The following is a 25,209-nucleotide window of genomic DNA, read 5'->3' as shown; positions in this document are numbered from 1 at the left end:
ATTACATATATATGTAAATATCACAATGTACTTTTTTATTTTAGAAATGTAACCTTATAATAAAGGAAGGAGATTTTATTTTTTTTATGAAAAAAAAATCATGATTGGGTTGAGTTTTTGCAAATTCTTTATTGGTTTTTTAGTTCTTTCTTGAAGAATGACTTCTCTCCTTATCCAAAGCACAAATTAATAATGATAAATATAACTGTTTTTTTTATAATTTAATGAATTTGAATAAATTGCCTACTTGACGATCGATTTGCATCAGTTTTCTGTTCCAAGTATCGTGTACGTTGTTTTTGACGTGTGACTTGTAAATGGTAAACAATCATGTCGAGTGAGAGATATGCAAAGATAGGTTTGTAGGTGATTTTTCCGGCATATATCGGGTGAGAGATTTTATCCATAGGCGAAATGATGTTGGGAGTGATATTGGTTAGTGGTTATGAATTACATTTAGCACATATTCTGTTTTTGGTCCTAAATTTCTTTTTACTAATCATTGGTATATATACTTCTTGTAGACAAATTTCGGCGAGTCACGATCAGAGTTGCGCCACAGTAACTTAGGTGTATCATTGTTGGGAAAACAATTGTCTAAACTTTAATCAACATTAATTGTTTTTATATTGACCAAATTAACCTAACGTGAGATGGAGTATTAATAGTTCATCATTGATGTTATATGTGACGAACATGTCATTAAACACTTAATTAATCATCAATAGTCGCTAAACATAAGTGTTTGTTTATTGAAGAATCTACACAAGAGATTGAAAATGGTGGAGTCATTAGTCCAACGCATTAAAGATAAAAGTTAGTTTTATGAACTTTGGAAAAGTTTATAAATTTATTTCAACAAAACTGTTGAAATATCTATTATTTGAACCTCAAATAATAGTTAAAAGAATAATCTCATATAGGGAATGTCTTTCATCTAATTTACCTTGAAAATTTAACTTTGCCTATAATACTTAATTCAAATACAATAATGGAACGTGTAAAGATTTTATTTGGATAAACCAAGATGTGATAAACCCGTGAAGCTACTAAACAATCCAAATTAAAGAAAATAGTGGATGATGAAAGACAAGCAAAGATTATACCAATTGCAATTGTGAGAGAGAAGAAAGAAAAACCTAATGAGTCAGGCACATCGGGATTTCAACCCAAAAGGTCTAAGAAACATCTAGACCTAAAACAAGTGTCTAAAGAACAGTTGACGATAAAAATAATGCTACCCGTAAAGAGCAGTCACCAGTCGTTTTTAAGTTATGAAACTGATGCAGCTCCCATATCATATCAGTTGTTTGTCCTCCTGAACAAATAACTAATGCACCAACAAGATTAGTTGTTTATACAAAAACTGATGCAACAAATATTCCAGTAGTTTCAACAAGTATAGATGCTCTACAAGAACCAATTGTTACTTCTAAAACAATTGATGCATCAAAAGTATCTATTTCTTCCAAAAAGAAGATTTTGACAAAGATTTACAAATATACAAGAGGAAAGGATGAATGCTAATTCTTCAAGAAGAAGACGGAGATCTTGAAAACTCCATTACCTGTCAAACCATCATCACCCAAAAGCAAAACAATTAAAATAATCGCTTTTCTATAAAAGAGCATCCTTTTATCATAGAAACCAATCAATGTAAAGTAATTAAATGAATACAGTGAGAAAGTTGGATCAAAGAAGATGAAAGTTTTGGGTAAAGGTTATTAGTCCATATATATTTATAGTAATGATGTATAAGATCATTTATAATATTGGAAAATTGTAATTTAATTATGACTTGTATAACATCCCTATTTAAAGGGCATTGGGGCTTGTCAATGAGAGACACAAAAACTTTCATGGCATCAGAGCTTCCTCCTGTATTTTTTTTTTCTTTTCTCACAGCCGCACGTTCTCCATGGCAAATGACAAACCAAAAACCTTCACTGAACCCAAAGCTACGAATTTACACAGTTTATTCAGTCACCAACGTCAATAGCAACATATGTACGCTCGATTGAATCGGAATCATCTATTCGCCCTGGACTAGACTATTTATGGTCGTGCTACCACGCACAAGGTTTCCAATCATGTTGATGGATTCGCACCTCATATCGAAACTGGCGATGGAGTGGAAAGAAATTGATGCTCTAGTTCTCCAATGAATCTATAGTGCCATCATTGATGGTTACCTCATACGAGTTCTTGAAACTCCGACCACCGTTTGCGCTACGTGGCTCAAACTACAAAACACCTTTATAAACAACAAGGTTGCACATGTCTCGGCTCTTGAACAACACTTCTCCAACCTAACCCTAGTCGCATGCTCGTCGGTAGACGACTATTGCCATAAACTAAATGTAAGTCCTTATGTAACACCCCGACTAAAGCGGAATACTCCCGGGTGCGACGTACAGATTACCCAAAACACATGTGACACTATAAGTGGTAATAATATCATTAATTCATTCAAATCTCAAGTACACAAGTTTATCAAATGAACAAACACAAAGAAGAAGGAACAAAGCAAATGTCTTCTTGTTTATTATTTAAATAACCTAACTTCTAATATCTTCGTCATTTCATCCTCTAATGAAAGTACCTATAGCATATATATAAAATAAAGTCAACTAATTGAATAGTTGGTGAATTCACACAAGTTTTGATACAAGTATATAAAAACCATACAATTCCATGAACAAGTGTAAATGAGCAAATAAGGCCCTTTCCAGTTGGGATTGTGCACCAACTTACTCGGATAATAGCGCAAGTAAGTGCCTTTTCTGTTGGTAAAAATCAACATACTCGGATCAGGGGTCCCTATTCCACTCATAACATCGAGGTCCTAAGTGCATAAGGAGGCGTATGATCATACTTAATGAGGAAACCATGAGCACGTAATCTTTGAGCAAGTAAGCAAGTAAACACACAAGTTCATGTAACGAATTGTAGTTTGTAATAATAAATAAACGAAATTGAATTGTTGATAGGATATATATGCTACCCCCAAAATAGTTAAAAAGGGTAAAAAAGGGGGTGTGAGAAACTCACCTTGATGTTGAAGACAAACTTGAAATAAAACCGAAAGTACGTAAATGAAATCGAAGCAATTGAACGTCACGAACTAGAATTAAAAGCATAAAAATTAATATTAACTGACGACTTATAAAAAGTAGATATTCATACAAGCACTATAAGTATTTTCTAAGCGATTCATAGAATCCTTAGTATCCAAACAATCCCACAGATTATTAAAAGTTTGACCAAAGTTTGACTTTTCGTTGACTTTGACCAAAGTATGACTTTAATTGACTTTTGACCAAAAGGTCCAAGTTGTTGACCGTTGACTAAAAAATATTGACCGTTGACCCTAAATGTTGACCGACAACCCGTTGGTGACTTTTGACCAATCTAGACCTATAATAGTCATAAGATATTCATAGTCACAACCTAACAATCGATCATGTAATTTGCAGTTAATCATTTTTCATGTAACCCTATGACTAAGTCACATTTTTACCAATTTCATTTCTCATAAGTAAGACCAAATATTTAGTCAAATAATTTCAAGTTGACCAATAAAGTCAAATTTCAAAATAACACAACAATCTTTGTACAAACTACAACTATTTTTACCAAACAACATGCTGGACAAATTTGGGCAGGTTTTAAGTCACCAAAACCTATTTTTCTAACCACTCAAAACATGTAAATAATTTACCAAATAATTACCACAGATACTTTCAAGTATTAGGAACAACATAAAATTTTTTTGTAATTTTTCAACACTCACAAACATCATGAAAATTCATACACTACAGCAACCTATTTTCAGCTACATTATCAGCACAACAGAATGTGAATATTTGCTAAAAATTCCATATTTGTCCAATTGATGCAAGACCAATTGGATTGGATTCCTAATTCAATTTATAACATTCCAAAAGTGGAATCACACAATTATCCATTTTCAATTACAATTTACACAACTTACAATACGAATCCAAAAATTACTTTTTCAATCAGAATTGCAACCCGATTTTGTAAATTCATAAAAACTAATCAAACAGAGTTCAAAAATAATGATTCTTGACTTTTTGAAAACTAGATTCAAAGTTCTTAATCATAGTATCACAAATCAATCAGAAACACCAACTTATCATCAAGTTATACAATCTACAATCTAAAACATAGAATCTGTCAACAAGAAGATTCTAACCAAAAGTCACAAAAATCATGATTCTTATATCCTTATGATATTTAATCATCAAGGAACCATTTTATATAAACAAATCTCATGTATTTAATTATTTTACTGATTTATAAAATAACGCCCTGCTTGCGGTGCGCGCATATAAAGTATATATGTGTGAACCGTCGGGTAGGCAAAAGTAAAATTGCACTAATTTTGACGTTATTTTACCAATCTCGTGAAAATAACGTTAAAGGTGGCGGAAGGTTAATCAGGCATCATGTGGTGGCGTTGATAGCCGAAAGACAAGGGCACATGCACCAATCAGCCGGTGTCCCTGATGATTGAGTGCTATGTGCCTTATGTCCAAGGCTTGATGCAAAACTACTATCGAGCCGGGGGTCTCACCGGAAGCAGCCTCTCTATCCCTATGGGATAGAGGTAAGGCTGTCTACATCTTACCCTCCTCAGACCTTACCATAGCATTGCTATTGGTGGGATATACTGAGTACGATGATGATGATGATGACTGATTTATAAAATAATATTTATGTACAAAAGGTTTCCATATTTTCTTTTATGACAAGACACACAATTTTTTTAAAACCATCAACTTGATCATCTTTTAATTTCTTATGATTACATGTGTTTGGATACTCAATCCCACAATCCCAAATCAAAGAAACATAAACAAAATATATATTAACCATGCTTACTTACTTGCTTGATCAATGCTATATCACTATTTGTTCCAAGAATCACCCAACTTGATTATGATATTTTGAGAGTATTTTAGAAAAATAAAATGTATGTGTGTGTGATGTGATATGGACGGCCAAAAGAAAGAAAAAAAAAGTTATAACCTTAATTGTTATTTACTCATCATTAACACAATCATTAAGACATAATTAATTTTATTAAACTTTAGGTTATGTCATTTTTTTATTACATGTGACATGTTATATTCTATTATAAATATTTTCTAGTAACCATATATTATGTACTAGTCTTTTTGTTACTTGTCATGTAATATATCATGGGTTATATTATTTTAATCATTCATTTCTCCTACAGCATATAAGTATACAACAACTAATCATGTAGCATGTAACACAATTTCACCCACCACATATGTCACACCCCGACCAAAGGCGGAACATGCCGGGGCGTAACGTATTGATTGGACAGTAGCTCAAAAGACACTAATTAAAGTGACAATAATTATTTAATTCATTAATATCAAACCGAGTACACAATTATAATAATCAAAACATTTACATCATACTTATTGTTTGAATAAATATACTAAGGTCAAGCTAGTGTCTTCAATCTTGAATAATATCAACTACTTGTACCTGTAACATGTATAAAAAATAAAGTTTGTCAACACGAATGTTGGTGAGGATATATATGTTTTAGTTTTATAAATATATATATATATAGATAAATCACAATTCATGTGTAAATGACGAGTATCACAATTTCCATGAAAATGTAAACAACTAAATAGATGTGGACTTGTTCCTATTGATACGAAATCAAAGTACTTGGGCAAGTTTATGATCATACTAGATGAGGATAGATGAGGATGAGATACCAACCATCAAACATAAAATAAACAATTAAGTACATAGAGCATTATCATAGAGCATGCAATTAACACACATAAATATATATTGAATTGTGTTATGAATAGATGAATCAATAAAAAATGAGTAATTTAAATAGGGTATACATGCCACCCCAAAATTTAAAAGATGAAAAAGGGGGATATGCAAACTCACCTTTGAGATTAAAGCCAAACTTGATATGACAACCGAAAGCGCGTTAAAGAAAATGAACGATCGAACCTCACGAACTATAAATAAACAAAATATAATAATTAAAGACTAACTAATGGGATTTAAAAGTTTAAAGAATACTAAATCTAATGTATAAATATTAAGATAAAAACAAAGAAAAGATCAAAAAGGAAGAGAAATACAAAATCAGTTTTTGGACAGCAAACTGTTCTGTTTTGATTAAGGTATTTAAAATGTCAAACAATTTTATTATAAACCGATACTTTCCAGTCTACTAAATTAGAATGTTTTGAACAACTTTCACTTAGAAAAGTTTTGCAAATTCATAACCTAAATAGGCCAAAACAGCCATGTAAATCAGAAGGTACGAATCTGCGCACTGTTTATAAAATATTGATTGCAAATTCATACGAATGAATTAAAATGCGTAAAAATAGCATTTAGAACCGTATTTAAATGAAGTACATCATAGAATTTGGTATTGCACTTTTTCAGTTTATTATGAACAAGATATCCCTCTTTCTTTAACAGCTATATCTAATGTCAAAACTGAAATATTGCTAAAAGCAATATTCTAACGATTTTGAAAAGGATTTTGATGAAATAAATTATGGACTTTTTTTGGATATGATTATATAACATTTATTAGCATATATCATCAAAAATCCTTAGGTCCTTTGAACAAAAAAATAATGATTCAAAACAGAAAAATAAAGATGTAAGAACGTTTCAAGTGTGACCTTCGTGTAATCGATCATCTCCTTGTGTTCTTTGTCTCATCCACCCTATACACCATGGTGTATGGATTATGTGGATTCCTAGACATGATTGTGTTATGGTCATATGACCATTTGATTAACTAGTATGAACAAGAATTAAAAATAAATAGAAATAAGATGAAGAAGATTTGAATAATTAAAACCCTACCTTTGAAATGGAAAAAAAACTAATCTCTTGAACTTGTCAAAGAGTGGTGCAAGAATGAAATGGGTAGGAGTGGGTTCTTATTTATACTAAAATAAGGAAGTTATTCTTTAGAATGTTTTAATGATAGGAGAGTGATTTGGGGAGAAGGTTTGACCAAAATTTGAATGGTGTAGGCAGATATTTTTCATCTTTTAAAAATAAATAACTTTAGGTAAAAATAAATGTGACAAAAATAAATGTGACATAATTAACTAGAATAAAATGATGTACTTTAGTTATGCATCAATAATGTTATTATGTGATATTTGAATAAAGAAATAATTACGAGTGTTATAATTTTTATTTATATACATATTAGTAATCATTAATATTATTAAATAACTTTAGGAAAGAAAAACTATTACGTATGAAATATGTAACATATGGGTATTAACTGAATCACATCAAAAATTTTAAATGAGTCGGGTTTTCGGGTCCGAAAATTGACGAATGTTACAACATATAATACATGTAACATATCATGTGTGAAAAATTTATTATAACCTATCATATATTATAATATGTGTGACAAGTTTATTATTCTAGTTATCAATAACTAGTTACTCTCACTTAGGTCACCAACGACACCACTGACTCAATGTATGCATACATGATACTTTATGCATGAGAGTTCATTAACTTAGTTAACATAACTAATTGAGTTTACTGACACAGTCAACAGGATTTAACTGAAAATGTCGGGTGTCACATCGGGGATTAGAAATGTTGAATGTATATTTTATTATGGAGTTGGATATTATAATATGTTTTTATACATATATTTATAAATAAAAAACTGAAAATTTAAAACGGGTCGGATTTTCGGATTTGAAAAGTAACGAATGTTACACCTTAATCTGGATCACTACAGTATGATATCAACCAAAACACGATGTTAGTGCGGAATCCTAACACCGTGGTGATTCAAGAACAGGATAAAACAACAATATAGATATGATGAACACGAAGTAATATGGTTTCAATGCATACGATTCTATTATCATATAAATCGTTAGATACATAAACCAATTCACAAATAATATTATGCTCTCTAAAATATGGTGGCTATGAAAGTGTGAGAATTCTCTAGTTCTTCTACCCTAATTATCAACTAAGACATATTTTACATAATTAGCATTTACAAGAGGCCCAGTGACCAAGCCCAACTAATCCCAAACAAAAATCGACATGATTTCTATATTGCTCGCCCTTTCCGGTATTACATGCTCCAAGCCATAAATTCCATCTTATATAATACTTCGACTCTTCTAAATTATTTCTCTTTTGTCTTGATCATGTTATGGTCTTTTGAAATGCGTCAGTCTAACCAAATCGTGACCCAACACTAAAAGAACTTATTGATCAATTAAGCGAAGTTGCCCTATACCTGGTCGAAGAATCACGGTTAGTCATTCAGTTAGTCACAGATCTACCGCTGGAATATAATGTCACAGGTTTTCTCATTCATCAGCTTTCTCCGTCATGGGACGATGCACACACCATGCTACAACACGAAGAGATGCATCTCAAAAATTAGTCCTGACAATCGTCTTCTTCCTATCTGACAATTCTCGCAGCAATCATTGAGCCACCGGAACCATGTGGTCTGTTATAAAATTACCAAGGTAAGGGCTACTCGGCTAGTCGTGGTTATCACAATCGCGGCGACTATGGTGGTCGTGGTTATCAGAAAAAAAGGAAGGGGTCATCATGGGGTCCACAAAACTATCACCAACCCACTTATTATCAGCCCACTTGGACTCCACCCCCATCTTCATACCCGACCTAACCACCTTAACACATACAAGCCCAACGACAACAATACCACCGATGGGCCACTCCTTAGTATGGTTCGTCTCGAAAATAGGCACCAAACCAACCCTTTACACCAAGCCCATCTACCAGTGACCCATCATCCTTCGCCGGGTACACAGACTATAGCCTATCAGATTTGGCACAAGCCATGCAACCAGTTAATCTTCACACTCAAGATCAACCACAACACATGGAATATGGGGCAATCGCTCATCTCACATCGGACCTAGGTAAAATTTCCTACATGTCCTATTTCTTGTATAACCTGATTTTGTTGAAAATGGTCACCCCATGCCAATTAAAGGATCCGACCACACGAACTTACTCTCACCCAACCGATAATACCAATTAAACAACATTATTTACCCTCTTGATATTATTAAAAACCTCTTATTTGTTCATAAATTTAATATTGATAATCAAACCTTTACTGAATTTAATCCTTATAACTATATTGTGAAGGATTGCAAGACTGGAGTCAATCTTTCCCGCTATGATAGCACGGGAGATCTCTACCAACCGGCAAACCCGTATGCTTTTATCGCTGTTACCACCGATCAATGGCATAACTGGCTGGGACATCCCTGGGATACTATCTCAAATTTATTGCGTTATCGTTTTTTTATTTATTGTAATAAACCTTCGGGTTCACCCATTTGCAATTCTCGCCAATTGTCAAAACATAAATGTTTTACCATTTTATAATTCTACTTCTATCACTTATGCACTATTTAACATTATTCATTGTGATTTATGAACCTCACCCGTACTCAGTTTATATGGATACAAATAATACATGGTTCTTATAGACATTTTACACATGTTGCATAGGTTTAGCCCGTTAAAATATAAACCCGAAACTTTTCCGACATTTTTAAAATTTCATCAATTTATTCTCACTCAATTTAACCTTAAAATCAAAACATTTCAATGTGACCGGGGGGGGGGGGGGGGGGGGGGAGTTTGATAACAATGGATTTAAACACTTTATTGTCACTCAAGTTAAATATCAAAACATCTTTTTGGACCTTACACCCCTACCCAGCAAACTAGTCCACTACCCTCTAATGTCCGAAGAAAGACTAAATAGATTGGCAAAGATATCTATTGAAAACGAAATGTTAGAAGGCATGGACCATAAAGAGTTGATCGGAAGTTTTGCTTCCCAAAACGCTAGGAGAGCCTTAAATTTGCTTAAGTTATCATTTTGATACACTACTTTTGTTTTGTTTATTCATAATGGTTATATTTGTATTATGGTTTTTATATATAATTGATGAGTTTATGACTTCGTAGGTCAATCTTGTAGGCATATTCGTTTAATTTGCTTCACAACTCAGAACGGACCATCTACTTACCAACCGTTGAAAAATGTATTCTTCTCAAATGGATTGCACACCAAATCTCCTTGCTTAAACACAACTTTACGGCGTGATAAAAATTGACCCGAGTTTAATATTGCAAGCTACGTTTAATGATTTGATCACAAGCACGTTTACAAATCCCCATAATTTGATCAATGTGGTATGATCTAACGGGGTAAAGTTGTTACATAAGTATACAAAAAAGGCTCCTCCTGGTTGAGCTATGGTTCGAGCGATTATACGAAATTCAGCGTGAGCTAGTATCAAATCCAGTCTTTAGAATTATTGCTAGTCGAACCATTAATCATGGTTTTTAAACAATAAATCACAAACCAACCGTATAAATGTAAAACCAGTCAAACCGATTAATTTGCTACGATTTAGAGAGTTAACCATCTTTCAATGGACTATAAATACACATGCTTAAAATCATATAACACATACATGATCCAACTCTACAAATTAAAAGAACGTTCAAAACAAATATTCATAAAAAAAGAAAAAAAAAGGTTCAAACAACTAAAACGTACCCCTAAAATTATATATCAAAACCTGTAAACCGATCTAAAATTTTATCAAAATATATAACACCAACACTTATACACTCTAGTTTTAACTATGTGTTATTTTTTTAAACTAGGAACTCTTAGATTTCATATAAAATAACACACAGATATTCATAAAATCAAAACAAAACCAAAAACAATAAACTGATTATCACGCATTTAAAATCACAATAACCGCGTTTCACGGTAATAACATTTAAAACGCAATACCAATCCAAACACCCTATTTCTTACTAACATCCATCCCTAGACAAACACTAGACAAGACATGCAGAAATACAACCAAACTACACTTTCAACTTGTATTCATATTCATATCATAAGAAATTTGACCTTCACACTTTGACCAACACACCATCATTCAGCTTTCCCACTTTGACCAACCGCTGACCCGTCCTCACTTTCCGCAAACACCTTCGCAATCTCATCAATCGGAACCAACGGTAGATATTGAGCCACCTGATAACCATTATCCGCCATGCAGCAAACAATGTAGTTGTATTGAGCAAGCAAAAAGGCGATGGCGGGGACCACTATTTGAGCTACTTGAGGGAACACTGGAAGCTTATGTAGTGACCGCCACGCAGAGACCGCGTATTTTGTGGCTACTGGCTCGTAGGTTTTGTAGAGCCTTTTAGCAGTGGGCTCGTATTTTACGTGCAATGCATTAGCCACTTTTGATGTGGATTTGAATGACTTGGAGGCCAAGTTCTTAGAGGCTCCGGGAAGATTACGAGCCGTGTATTTGGCTCCACCTGACACTTTTTCCATTACTGTCGGTAAGTGACGATGGAGGGCGGCCAATAACTCGCCCACCTGCACGAAACAAGAGCGTCAACGTGTTAACTTTTAACAAAACCGTCAAGTACATTTGCATCAGATCGACTTGCAAAAAAATCGAATTTAACTTAGGCCCAAATTTTAAAAGGACCTCAAGTCTAAGCTTCATGCAACTTTTTTTTTTGGTAACCATAACAAGTAAGAACTGATACAACACAGCAAGTGTAGATTAAAGGTATAAAACAATAGTAGCTAGATGCGAACCTTTGAGTCACTATTTAGATTGGTATTTATCCTTTTAATGGATTTACATATAGTGAAATAACAAATATTATTATGTATAGAAATATAACTTTAGTTAAAGAAAAACGAATAATATGTATTCTGTTGTAAAAAGTATATAAAAAAATAATTATATATCAGAATAAAAATCAAATATAATAAATAAAAGACGAGTCGAAATTATTCAAACTCGAATTTCCTTGATACTTGCGCGTCAAGTCTAAGAGTTTAAACGAGTTGAGCCGTTCATTAGCTACTCGAGATTGACTCGCTAAAAGCTTAAAATCAAGCTGAGCTTTAATGAGTTCGGGCCTAAAAGGCTAAAACAAGCCCGTCTAATAAACGATCTCGGGTCCGAGTTTCAATTATCGAGCTAAAATATCTTTATCAGTTCATAATTACAATAAACTTAACTAAATGTTATATATTGTGTCATATATAGAAACTATAATTTTTACTATGCATAAACAAATAATTAAAAATATACACAAATTAATTAATAAATATACACGAGTTGAGTGCAAGTCGAGCTCAAGTCTTGATGAGCTTCGACAAGGGATGCAAATGTGCCCAGCCGAGTCAGGCACGTCTCTTTTTTACTTAAGAGAACTCGAGTTATGCTTGTTTTTATTTATTTTTAAAAGCTTGAGCTCCGCTCATTTCGAGCTATTTTTTCCCCTAAAGCTCGAGCTTGAATTGTGAATCGTTTTTCAAGATTGAGCTCGGGTTGGGCTCAGCTAATTTATTAATTTTGAATTAGTTAATATACATGTTTAATTCTTTTTATAATTTTTTAATTGTAACTTTTATAAATAACATAATATATTATTTATCTCGTTATATTAAAACTTTGTTATATGATAAATATTACTTATAAATATATATTTATACATTATATAAAATCATTAAAATACTATGATTGTTTAGCTCGTGAGCTATCTCAAACAAGCTTAGGAGCATATTTATTTTAGACTCGAGCTCAGTGGCGAAGCTTGGACATCAACGCCCAGGGGGGACTCAAAATGTATAAAAAAATTCACAAACTAGGGGGGCGGGCAGCGGGCTTAAAATTTTGGTAGAAAACAGGTAAATTTACACTACGTATAAAATACTTCGGACGAAAAACGGCTAAATTTACACTAACGCGCGAAAAAACAAGGAGGCCCTCGAGCTTGTTTAATAGCCCATATCAAATAGCTCACGAGCCGCTTAATTCGTTTACACCTATCCACTTTGAGATTATTACACAACAAAGGTAAGGAGATGATAAGAGACCCAGTGCTCAAAAGACACACATACCTTTATATCCAAGAACTTAAGGACCGCAAAAGGAACATCCTGAAACTTGTCACAAATCGGTTCAGCGACGGATCTAACAGCGTTTTCAGCAGATTCAACACGGGGCTTGAACGAACCAGCATTCTCCTTGGCGTATTTGTAAACCGTGGCTAAGAAAACAACCAAATAGATGACCAAGGTTCGCACAAAACCGAGATACTTGAGATGCTCCTCTCCTCCATCCTTCTGTGCCTGCCATTTCACATTCAATTGCATCAATCCAACAAAATTAAAATTAAGAAAATTCTAAATATAGAAAAAACCAGATCCAAAATCGTACGAAAATTAATCCAAATGCATCCTCATTGTACATTTTTGCTTATTAGATTGTGATAATATTATCATACAAGAATTAGTATGAAATCTGTAAATGTATTTGATTACGGAACGAAACAAATTCATACGAAAATCATTTTCTTTGGATCTAAAGCAGTTTTCTAGATATCATGCACAACACGATACGCAAATATTGAATTAATGCATATATAACTATAATTGTATATCTTATTACGTAACAAACGTATATGTTTTGTAAATATATATTAGGTATAATTTACGACAATATATATCGTTGTCGTTGTTAATACGGAAAAATCGAACGAATGCACGTCTACAAACATTTTGATATTGATATGAGGAGGATCGGAGATTACCGGAGGGTCCGCGGTGGTGTGAGTGGCTTGAGGTTCCGCCATGAAGAGAAGCTGACGGAAATAAAATTGTAGCAAGAGAGAGATTAAAGGAGGGTAAGTAACCTGAAGAAATGCGATGTTAATGTGTTTAATACAACCACCCTGTAATTGTGCGGAATATTCGTCAAAACTACACCCTTTTAAATGAAATGAAATGAAATTACACCGCTCGTCTCTAATGTTGACATGGTGTCGTATTGGTAACTTTACTACGATGGATGGATTTCTAATATATTTTCAAATAATAACAAAATATTATAGATTTCTCTCTAGAGTCTAGACTTAATAAAATAAACTTTTGTTAAGTTTAGGGATAATTTAAATTTGATTAACACTAATGTGTGTTTGTGTATGCTTGTATAGTGAACCACTATGTTAGGAAAAAAAATAATAATCAAAGTTAGTGAATGACTTGACGTTTGAACGTCTACAATTTCAAATGTACAACATTTGATGCAGGTTGTACAACCTCTAAAAATCTTCCAAAATTGGTGTACGTATAAATAAACAGGGGCGGACCTAGCATGTTAGGTGCGGGTTAACGGGAACCCATTGAGTTTCGAATTTTTAATATAACACCTAAATAAAATATGAGAGTGAATTCATACATAAAATGTTGAGCGAAAAGCATAAAAAAGTTGAATCTTCGTCTGGTCACTGGTGGTAAGGAATCTTCCTTCATAGAGTGGTAACCTGGGTTTGAGTCTCCTCTAATGCTTGAATTTTATATTTTTTTAAAGTTCAGACATAACCATTAACTCTTAGTATAATCTTTCTTTAGTGATGTTTCTTAACTTGTTCTTTTATAATAAAATCTTATACTCTATGGAACTAAACTTAATGCTTTAATAAGAAATTAAAAGTCTCATAAACAAGTCGAATAAGAGAAGATTTAAACTTATGGAGCTTTGATAAAAGCCCCAAATTTTGCATTTTGCTATAGGCCTTTAAAATGTTGAAATTTATTGAATTGAATTATACAATTAGCCAATGACAACGTTTGTTCTTTGTTATTATATCGTATTTTTGTTATCTTATCCGACCCGAACCATAAACCGACACAATTTTTTTTTGTTCTTAAATTAAAAAATTAGTGTTTTTAAAATCATTGTCCGCATATATAATAAATAAAAATAAATTTAAGAAGTACTGTAAAATAGAGTATTTGATATCGAAAGCAAATCAAACCCTAGTTGGAAATGGATGATGATTACAGCAGCAAGAGGCGTATTGGGAGAGTCGTCAGGCGATGATCCTGACCGGCAGCCGGAAGAGGAAAGTATTATTATTGGTGAATCTGAATCTGAATTAGTATTAATTCCTGAAATAAAAGGGTTAAGGATATGCACACATTTCTTAACTCCTCTTCAACAATCAACACTCCTACAATCCATTCTTCAAGGTAATTCTTTCTACATTCATTACTCATTGCTCTTTAGATTTTTATAATGTTAATGTTAACATTATTAATTAAATATATGGCTGCAGAAGGATGGTTCACTGATGCATCTCACAATCAGGTTCTATTATTATTAACTAACTCTCATTTCAACAATTTAGCTTTAGTTATGTTAATCCTGATTTGTGTTGCAGGCTATGAGGTTTGGTGATCTTCCACCATGGGCGAACGAGCTGTCATCGTGTATACGCGAGCTTATTGAGTATACTAATTATGATCCTGAATCAATTAGTGAAGTGGACGGACAAGAAGATTGCATATTTCCATCAAAGCTACTTAATAAAAAGCCTCTTTTTGATCAACTCATTGCTAACTCATACCAGCCAGGTGAGGTGCGAAATGAACCGTCTTTTGCTTACCATTTGCCATTATCTATTTACACATATGCGCACACACGCATTACGAATCATTTCATGACTATTTCTGAGAAATTTAGCCGAATCATTAAGGAATACCTGAAACCGGTTTATTTAAATTTGCAAACAATTAGCCGTCAAATATATGGATGTACAGTTTGTAATTACTTGTTTTATTTTGAAGAATCGGAATAGATCGGTTAAACTTCTTAAAATGTATGTTTATATATAATGGCTAATTTCACAAATATGTAACCATTTTTTTGGCCAAATCTTAGTACTTAAGCAATCAGTTTTTAGTACGCCCAAAACTAAGGCTGTTTATGGGTCGGTTTGCATTGGTTTAGGGCTGAAACCAAACCAAAAATTGGAGAATTGGTTTTTAGGCTTTCTAAAACCGTTCGGTTTCGGTTTGCATTGATATGCGCCCCCTAAAGGTGGTAAAAGTTTTTTTTAGTGGTTATATAGTTTGCTGGGCAAATGCCCTTTACCCAAAAAAAAAAAAAAAACTTTTGGTTTTGGTTTTCACAATAGTTTCCATTTGATTTGGTTTTTTCTGTTTTAAAATTTGCGCTTGGAATTACTAATTACTAGGACGAGAAAAGAGACAAAAATAATGAAGCTTTGTGTAAATTGTTTTTGGTTAATTGGTTATTACACATTTTAAGTTTAACCTAAAATTTGTATAGTAAACAATTTATTAACGTTTTGTAAATCATCTTGTGTGATGCATTTCAGCCATGTTCAAACTGATGAAAAACAACCTGAGCTCAAGATCCCAGTATACTTGGCACCTGGGTCTTTACTGTTAATATCAGGCGAAGCTCGATACCAATGGCTTAGAAATTGAGCAGAAAAGAAGAACCTCCATTACATTAAGGAAGCTCTGCAATAGTGAGTAGTACCCACTGCAGTTTTGGTTGTATGTTCTTCTTTACAAAAGTCTTGTCTTATATATAAGATTATCATGTAATTCCAAAGTACAAAATCTATTTAACCCGGCCCATACTAAACAAGCTTCAATAGATCACGGCTATGAGACAATACAATTATATTTTTAGGTGGTATTGAGTATCAAAAATGAGCATACAAAAATATGGAAGGCAAAGGCTAATATGCAGAAGTAAAAGTCTCTTTTGCATCAATATTATCAACAATGGCACTCATGTTCTTTCCTTTCAGAAAACCAGCATACCAATGTGCAGAAAGCTTAGGATACCGAGTCAACTCCTTGTCATCCAAGTCAACATAGTACAAACCATAACCGGATTTGTAGCCATCCAACATCTCAAAGAGATCAAAAAATGACCAAGCAAAATATCCAAGCGTGTTTGATCCATTCCTATTATCATGTCACAAATAAAAGAACATTTGTAAAAACCGATCAAAATAACAATTCAATAATTTGAATATGCTATCGAGTCTTTGTTGGTGTACAACATACACAGCTTATTTAACAAGACAAGTTGAGTTGTACCTTATTGTGTCCAACAAAGCACCGATATAGGCATGCAAGTATTCAACCCTTGGGGTGTCGATCAACGTCCCGTTACGTGGTTGTGTTTGGCCTGTCAAAAAAATCATTAGTTTCATTTTTTACGTTTAGTATATCCAGCAGATAGCGTAAGTGAAACACATGTTTTTCACTTGATATATATACCATTTTCATGGATGTAAATAGGAGGATTTCCATATTTTTCCTTTAGATAGTTTAGGAGCTTTTGCAGACCCATTGGAGCCACATCATACTGAGATATATAGATGTATGTAATATATATACAAAGTAAAGTTAGTATTACAAGTGCAGGTTATGATAAGAAGTGAGTAATATATAACCAAATATCAAAACATTCAAACCTGATATGGAGAGTATATATTTCCACTGTCTGCATTCCAGATGAAAAAACACCATGTCAGTATTTAAATGAATATTCTACTTAAGAGGTATCAACTTCAAACTAACTACTTACAGGTTGATCAATTTAAGTGGATTTTTAACGTCAAACAAGTACGCTAAAAAGGTTACTTTAAAGAAAGAAAAAGGCTAAATAGCGTGAAATTATTCGTTACCCAACACACCCAACCCATCCATTTTGCCACCTCTAATGAACATGTTTGTATGCTTGTATCATATATAAAATCAATACACACATATAAGTGTTGCTGCCATGTCAGCTATATTGTCCCTAGTCTCCATTTCAAGACTAATGGGGCTGTCCTTGATTTCCACTGTGCAATAATGGTTTATGCCAAAGAAGTCAAATGAACCCTTGACCCTCTCTGATTCAAGTTTCGTAAAATTCGGAATTCGATTTCCTGCATTTTTCTTCATTATTTCTGGGTAATCACCGTTCACCAACGGATTCAAAAACCTGAAAAACGACTAAATTAAATAACTCAACGTACAACTATATATAGAAGCTTAGAGAAACAAAATATAAAAACAAACTGAGAATGTTTTTCATATATTTTTTAGAGTATTACAATATATATAAAGCAAAAGAAATCAAAAAATGGTTTTAGTTATCTATATATTGGAAAAAAAAAAAACAAAACAAACATCGACTAAAATAAAAATATTAATTTGATTTTAATTTGACAATTGGGATTATATGCATAACCCATTTAAGTAATCGTGTTAGATGAGTTAATAGGTCAATAGGACATGTTTAAGGCCCGTTTATCAAAAACGACACGGTTAATATAATACAGTCTTTGTAATCGTATTTGACACAACTTATTTACAAAAGATACTTCATTTGGGCAAAAATGTTTCAGCTCAACCCGACAAAGAAATTATTTCTTTGGACCAGTTATCCACTCACCAGCCTACATAGAAATCTTGTGCTCTTTCAGCAGCTTTCGTATCTTCAGTCGTATTTGCGTAAGGTTCAAACCAATAGGCGAACACATTTATTCCAACAAAACCATGTTGTGTGGCCTGCATCATTTTGCAGACAGGTATGAATAACCACTGATGGGGCTGATTTGGATTATATTTTCTCACTGGGTCAAATGGGTAAAATGAAAATTATAAAATAATTTGCTTAAGAGAAAACGGGTCAAAAGTCACCCTAGGTGCATTTTTAATGCATAAAACCTCCTAAATCGTTTCGTCAAAAAAATTTAGACTTTTATTGAAAATTGCAATAATACAATTTTGTAATCATATTTGACACTATTTATTGAAAAAACAAAAAACGTATAACTACGAAAATCATGATCATGACAACCTCATTGCAAATCATCGGATGTCTCAGTTACAGCCCTTTACTACTTTTTCTCTAACAGGTTCAAGGGTAAAATGAATATATATAATGAAAGGATCAACTTGGTCAAACGGGTTGAAACTTGCTCTAAATCATCTTATTAAGAAACTTTAGACTGTTATTAGATACAAATTTCTTAGCCCATTTTCGATCAACCCACCCATTTCAAGACCTCTACGGATTTTAGAAAAGATTTTACCTTGTATTTTTTTCGGTACAACTTTACAGTTGATGCATGTGCCAACAACAAATGGTGAGCTACAATGTACGGTTCAGATGTGGAGTCACCTTTAGTACAATTAATAATTTGCCCAAATGGGTTAGAACATCGTCCAGGTGGCAAGATACCCACATCATAACCACCAAGAGTAAACACATTAGCTTCGTTAAAAGTAGTCCAGTGCAATACCCTATCGCCAAATTCTCTAAAGCAAACATCAGCATATGCGACAAAGTCTTTCCTGCATTTGGAAAATAGTAACCGATAAATAACCAATGGTTACGAAAGCAAAGCTCAAGTTTGAAATGTACACTGATTGTCTACTAAGCCATCCTCCATATTCATCTTCGAGAACTTGTGGGAGGTCATCATGATGTAATGTAACATGTGGTTGTATTCCTAAACAATAAGCATTGAATAATTACAAGCTGAATCTTGTTGACTGGAGAATAGGCATGTAAATAAGCCGAACGTTCAGTGAATAGTTCGTGAACCATTTGGCTGAAAGTTCGTTTATTTATTGAGTTTAATGAATGAACATGAGCACATGTCTTGTTCGTTCATGTGTGTTCGTGAATGTTCGTTCATTTAAATTCGTTTATGTTCATTTATGTATGTTCGTTAGTTTACGTTTGTTTAAGTTATAAACTTATATATTCATTTAAAAGTTTTGGCCCATTACAACTTAGTATAGTTTTAATAACCTTTTAGGCCCAAGACATTATTCTTCACATTGCTTTTAACTGGTTATAGCTCAGTTATGTTCATTCATCTATGTTCGGTTATGTTCGTTTGTTTATGTTCGTGAATCGTTTGTTTATATTGTTAATGAACAAACATAATTGAACATATTCACTTTCTTAACGGATGAACACAAACAAAAAATCGTTAAACTGTTCGGGTTAGATCGTCTGTTCAGCTGAAGTTAATCGAACGAACGAATGAACACGAACATGCTTCATTCGTGTTCGTTCGGTTCTTTACAAGCCTAGTGGAAAACGAGTTATCCAACCTTTTTTACACTTTTTTCTTTGTTCTAGTAACCATTTTGAATTAACCTCATATGAACCAAGTTACATATTATCAAACAATTTGGCATGTGAAAAGAATTAGAATTAGAAAATTTTGTACGATTTTATTTTAGTTATTAAAAGTCACATATGGTAAACTTGACCAAATAATTCAGTTAAATTTCACCATGGCTGATAAGTCTGTCGATGAAATCATTGTAATACTGCAGTCCCTTTATGTTCACGGGCCCTCTGCCATCTGTGATGAAGAGATTATTATTACTCATAAGCGCAAGATGGGCTGCAGAATTAATAAGGTTTTGTTATAAGAGATATTAGAGTGAGTATTAAGTCAATATACTTGGGATGAGTCTGGACCAAGATATTGAAAATCTAAAAGCTTCCAAACCGGTGTCTGCCATAAGTTGAATGTCTTCCTGCACAGTGATACATTATTATTATAATAATATGTTGATCTACTAATTAAGCTGGTGTAAATGGTATGTACCTTGTATTTATGGTAGCCATCACATGCTACATCACCATTGGCTCCATTATAGTAGCCTGAGATTTTGCATGAATTTATGATAAACAAACATAATCATCTTATAACAAGCACATGAAGCTATTGAATCAGATACTTTCAGCCTCAAGAAGAAACTATCTTGAACTTTAAGAGTTGCAGTGTATATATATATATATATAGTAGGCAGGTTCTTTCTCATATAAGAAAAACATACAAAGAGTATTCCTTGGACGGACTCAAAATGAAATGAAATGTCACATCTTTTTAATCATTGTATCATGTAACGAACTACATTCTCGATGTACCAGACACCGATAGAGCCATAGACTGCTACAACAGGAAAATGTCACTCGTTTTCCCTGCTGTAGCATGCTATAGTATACATCAAACAACAAGAAAAAACCCATGAGAGGTTTGGGTTAAGATTTAAAACTTTCAAACCCGAAGAACGTACCCCTACCTGTATGAGCAAAGGTGTCCCAAATACTGAAACTCCGTCCATCTTCCAACGCCGCTCCTTCAACCTAATCCATACGTACGTAATCACACACACTCACTAATTAGCTACAGTACTTCAAATGAGGAAATTAATTAATTAGCTACACTTCAAATGCATAATTAATATATCCATATATAAATACCTGATAAGCAGAAGTTCCTGAACCAAATACGAAATGAGCTGGGAAATCATGACGTTGGTAGTCATCAACACCACCACTGTTTCCAATGACCACCGTAAGAAGAAGAATGTAAAGAAGACGAACAGAATTCGACATGATAATATTCACAGGATTTAGTGGCTCAATAAATTTCCCTTTTATTTATTTTTCGAATCTTCTTGTGACAATTAATATTTTGGCGTCACTAGTTACCGATTGTGACGATAATGGATTCATGGTCCAAAAATAAGAGAATGGATTCATGGTCCAAAAAATAAGATTTTTTAGAATGGGATAAATATAAATAAGAGACAGAAATTATGTAGTGGGTTTCTATATGTTCCGTTATTTCAAATTACGGAATCCAGAAAGTTTCAGGTTATGTCATCTGGCGTTCTGTAATTTCAAATGGCCGAACTAGTAATGGTGGATCTCACTGCTCTCTCTTTCGTTGTTTTGACTGACGGGTCTCGCAACCCCTTTAGTTTTTTGAAGCCTTTGACATGCAACCGCCATTTAAAATGACAAGTTTGAATAGTGCATGACATCCGTCATTTTAAATGGCAAAAGTGAACTGCGACTGGCTGATTAATGACTTATATATCTTTCAACTTTTTTTACCATTCACTCTTGTTATTTAAAATGACAAGTTTAAAGAATATTTTTTAAATTTAAATTGTTTTTGTAATAAATCATATTGACTAAAATATACATATATTTTTTTCAAACTTTTCTCTTTTAATTATGGATAATAAAAATTATATTAATTTGTAGGTTTTTTTAACGTCTAATTTAAATCACTAACAGGTCACTGGTCTGCCCTCTCATCTCTATTCCCTGAGTACATAAGCTCGCCCTCATGAATAAACCCTTCATAGGATAATAACTTACACTCGAGTTCTACCATTTCAAATGGCAAATGTTAAATATAGTTCTAGTCATAATGGATTCTGGAAACTTCAGCAACACAGTTTATTCTCGTGTTTTGAATTCTCTTGTGGCGATTGTCAGGGTTAATGGTTTGGCTATCAACTCAAGAATTGCAGATCGGATCACCAAATCAATGTTATGCCGCCTTTTTACAAATCGCAATGCAATTAATCATAACCCAACATACTTTTCACCATTTAGCAAAAGAAATTGTATGCATTGACAAGAAAAGGGAAGCAAAATTGCATATATGTTGTTGAATGGGCAATACAATAATATTTTTAATTTTTTAGGTGGCATTGAGTATAAAAAATGAGCATACAAAAATATGGAAGGCAAAGGCTAATATGCAGAAGTAAAAGTCTCTTTTGCGTCAATATTTTCATCAATGTCACTCATGTTCTTTCCTTTCAAAAAACCAGCATACCAGTGTGCAGAAAGCTTAGGATATCGAGTCAACTCCTTGTCATCCAAGTCAACATAGTACAAACCATAACCGCTTTTGTAGCCATCTAACAACTCAAAGAGATCAAAAAAACGACCAAGCAAAATATCCGAGCGTGTTTGATCCATTCCTATTATCACGTCACAAATAAAAGAAAATTTGTAAAAACCAACTAAAATAACAAATTCATCCCGTTTACTAGTCAATGATTCGATTTACATTACTGTTTGTCCCTAACGATTAACAAGACAAGACTTATTTAACAAGAGAAGTTGAGTTGTACCTTAGTCCATCCAACAAAGCGCCGATATAGGCAAGCAACTAATCAACCCTTGGGGTGTCCATCAATGTCCCGTTACGCGGTTGTACTTGCCCCGTCAAAAATAACATTTTTTTTATTTTTGTTTTACTTGTATATCCACGGATAGCTAAAAAGGTTACTTTAAAGGAAAAAAAAATTGAATAAGGCCAATGGGTTAAATCTCACCCAAAGTGTATACTTTACTAAAAATAATTCAGATTACTATATACTTCCTGAAAATAATTTGTTTATAAAATTACCCTTTACCCAACACACCCGACCCATCCATTTTGCCACCTCTAATGAACATACGTTTTCATCATATGATAAATACACACATATAACTAACTATATAAGTGTTGCTGCCATGTCAGCATTATAGTCCCTGGTCTCCATTTTAAGACAATAGGGTTGTCCTTGACTTCAAATGTGCTATAATGGTTTATGCCAAAAAAAAGTCAAATGAACCCTTGACTCTCTTTGATTCAAGTTTCGTAAAATTTGGTATTCGATTGCCAACATTTTTCTTCATTATTTCTGGGTAATCCCCGTTCACCAATGGATTCAAAAACCTGAAAAACGACTCAAATAACTCAATGTACAACTATAGAAGCTTAGAGAAATAACATATAAGAACAAACTGAGAATGTTTTCATATAATTTTTAGCGTATTACAATATATAAAGCAAAAGAAATCAAAAATGGTTTTAGTTATCAATATATTAAGAAAAAAACAAACCAAAACAAACATCGACTAAAATAAAAATATTAATTTGATTTTAATTTGACAATTGGGATTACATGCATAACCCATTTAAGTAATCGTGTTAGATGAGTGAATAGGTCAATAGGACATGTTTAAGGCCCGTTTATCAAAAATGACTATGTTGATATTAAGGGTGGCAAACCCAACCCAAATAGATTGTTTTGGGTCAAGATGGATAAACTTTAGAAGTAAAATGGGTTATGATGGATCATAAATAATCTTCAAGGAGGTCATGATGGGTTGAAAATATACAAGTGAGTTTCATTTATAGGTTAAAATAGATCAAAACAAAATACCCAATTTATCCAAAATTTATGTAATTCAAAATACCCAAACTATCACGTGAGAAACAAAACTCATCCGAAACCCAAAAAACGATCAAAACGAAACAAAAACCCCGAACCGACTAAAACAAAACAAAAAAACAAAAACGAAACTGAACCGAAATAGAAAAACGACCAAAACGAAACGAAAAAAAACTGAATGAAACCGAAAAAACTGACCAAAACGAAACAAAAAAAGCGAAATGCAACCGAAAAACTAACCAAAACTAAACAAAAACACCGAATCGACCAATCCGAAACAAAACTGAATCGAAATAGAAAAACGAAACAAAAATACCGATATGAAACCGAAAAGCTGACCAAAACGAAACAAAAAAAAAGCGAAATGCAACTTATAAGCTGACCAAAACAAAACAAGAATACCAAACTGACCAAACCGAAACGAAACTTGATAATAGTTACACCGTATCAAGCGTATGCTTTGCAACGCACCCATTCTCACGCTTCTCGAGGGTAATGACGATTTTGTTGTTTATTGTGATGCTTCAAGCCAAGGCTTCGGTTGCAAAAGCATGCAATGAGGTAAGGTCATCGCCTGTGCTTCGTAAAAGACGGGGCAAACATTTTGTTTTGTTTTGTTTTTTTTTTTACTTTTTTTGTTTTTTTTTAAGTTATGATTTTTTTATTAATTTTTATTATTTTTTAAATGTTTTTTTTGTCATAAAATTTTCACATTCATCTTATTTTTGTCCTAATTTGTAGAATAATTTGACCCTTATCTCTTAATAGTTTTGATACTTCTAGTTCCTTTGAACATAAGGTTGTAAATAATTGGTAATCATATTTTGTCAAAAGTTAATAAAAATCTAATATGTTTTGGGGTGGGTATACCCGTCGAGCATTTTGTCAAAACCCGAAACCGACGGGTAATTATCCGATATATACCGAACGGATTTGAGATAGTCTTTAATAATCAAACATGGGTGTGGGATCACCTAAACCCGACCCATTAACAGTAAACACATAAATTGTGACATATACGACTCGAGTCCGTATAGGTGAGGTCGGGTGTAGAAATAATAAGTGTGTGTGTTTAACTAGTATCTTAATTCAGACACGTAATTCAGTTATGGCATTAAATAATCGTCCTTTGGTACAAGACTATGCCTGGACCACAGTTAGCAGTA

General features: G+C 33.1%; 3 protein-coding genes across 4 annotated transcripts; 1 reads left to right on the top strand and 2 right to left on the bottom strand.

Moving 5' to 3' along the window:
- Window positions 1–576: 576 nt before the first annotated feature.
- Window positions 577–13,395, bottom strand: LOC143575329 (stress-related protein-like). The gene is made up of 3 exons (XM_077059732.1): window positions 13,067–13,395; window positions 10,832–11,521; window positions 577–761 (listed from the first exon to the last, which is right to left on the bottom strand). Exons 1-2 carry the CDS (start codon window positions 13,319–13,321, stop codon window positions 11,063–11,065), a joined length of 714 nt encoding a protein of 237 aa, XP_076915847.1. The 5' UTR covers window positions 13,322–13,395; the 3' UTR covers window positions 577–761; window positions 10,832–11,062.
- Window positions 13,396–15,003: 1,608 nt separating this feature from the next.
- LOC143575336 (uncharacterized) lies at window positions 15,004–15,999 on the top strand. The gene is made up of 3 exons (XM_077059739.1): window positions 15,004–15,199; window positions 15,286–15,317; window positions 15,391–15,999. The coding sequence occupies exons 1-3, from the start codon at window positions 15,004–15,006 to the stop codon at window positions 15,805–15,807; spliced, it is 645 nt and encodes a 214-aa protein (XP_076915854.1). The 3' UTR covers window positions 15,808–15,999.
- A 661-nt stretch (window positions 16,000–16,660) lies between these two features.
- LOC143575328 (beta-glucosidase 11-like) lies at window positions 16,661–21,413 on the bottom strand. 2 transcript variants are annotated; one of them, XM_077059730.1, is made up of 13 exons: window positions 21,279–21,413; window positions 21,098–21,161; window positions 20,620–20,675; window positions 20,473–20,548; window positions 20,299–20,370; window positions 19,413–19,500; window positions 19,081–19,342; window positions 18,438–18,553; window positions 17,764–17,984; window positions 17,470–17,498; window positions 17,273–17,360; window positions 17,090–17,180; window positions 16,661–16,954 (listed from the first exon to the last, which is right to left on the bottom strand). In XM_077059730.1, the coding sequence occupies exons 1-13, from the start codon at window positions 21,411–21,413 to the stop codon at window positions 16,723–16,725; spliced, it is 1,530 nt and encodes a 509-aa protein (XP_076915845.1). In that variant the 3' UTR covers window positions 16,661–16,722. The 2 variants fall into 2 exon arrangements, with proteins under 2 accessions (XP_076915845.1, XP_076915846.1); XM_077059731.1 differs by lacking the exons at window positions 17,273–17,360; window positions 17,470–17,498.
- Between the last annotated feature and the right edge of the window lie 3,796 nt (window positions 21,414–25,209).

The sequence above is a fragment of the Bidens hawaiensis genome, unplaced genomic scaffold (genome assembly GCF_021521415.1).
Source record: "Bidens hawaiensis isolate Kalapana, Puna unplaced genomic scaffold, B.hawaiensis_p1.1 tig00027337_1, whole genome shotgun sequence".
NCBI classification, from domain to species: Eukaryota; Viridiplantae; Streptophyta; class Magnoliopsida; order Asterales; family Asteraceae; genus Bidens; species Bidens hawaiensis.
This window is presented reverse-complemented; position numbering and strand designations above follow the sequence as displayed.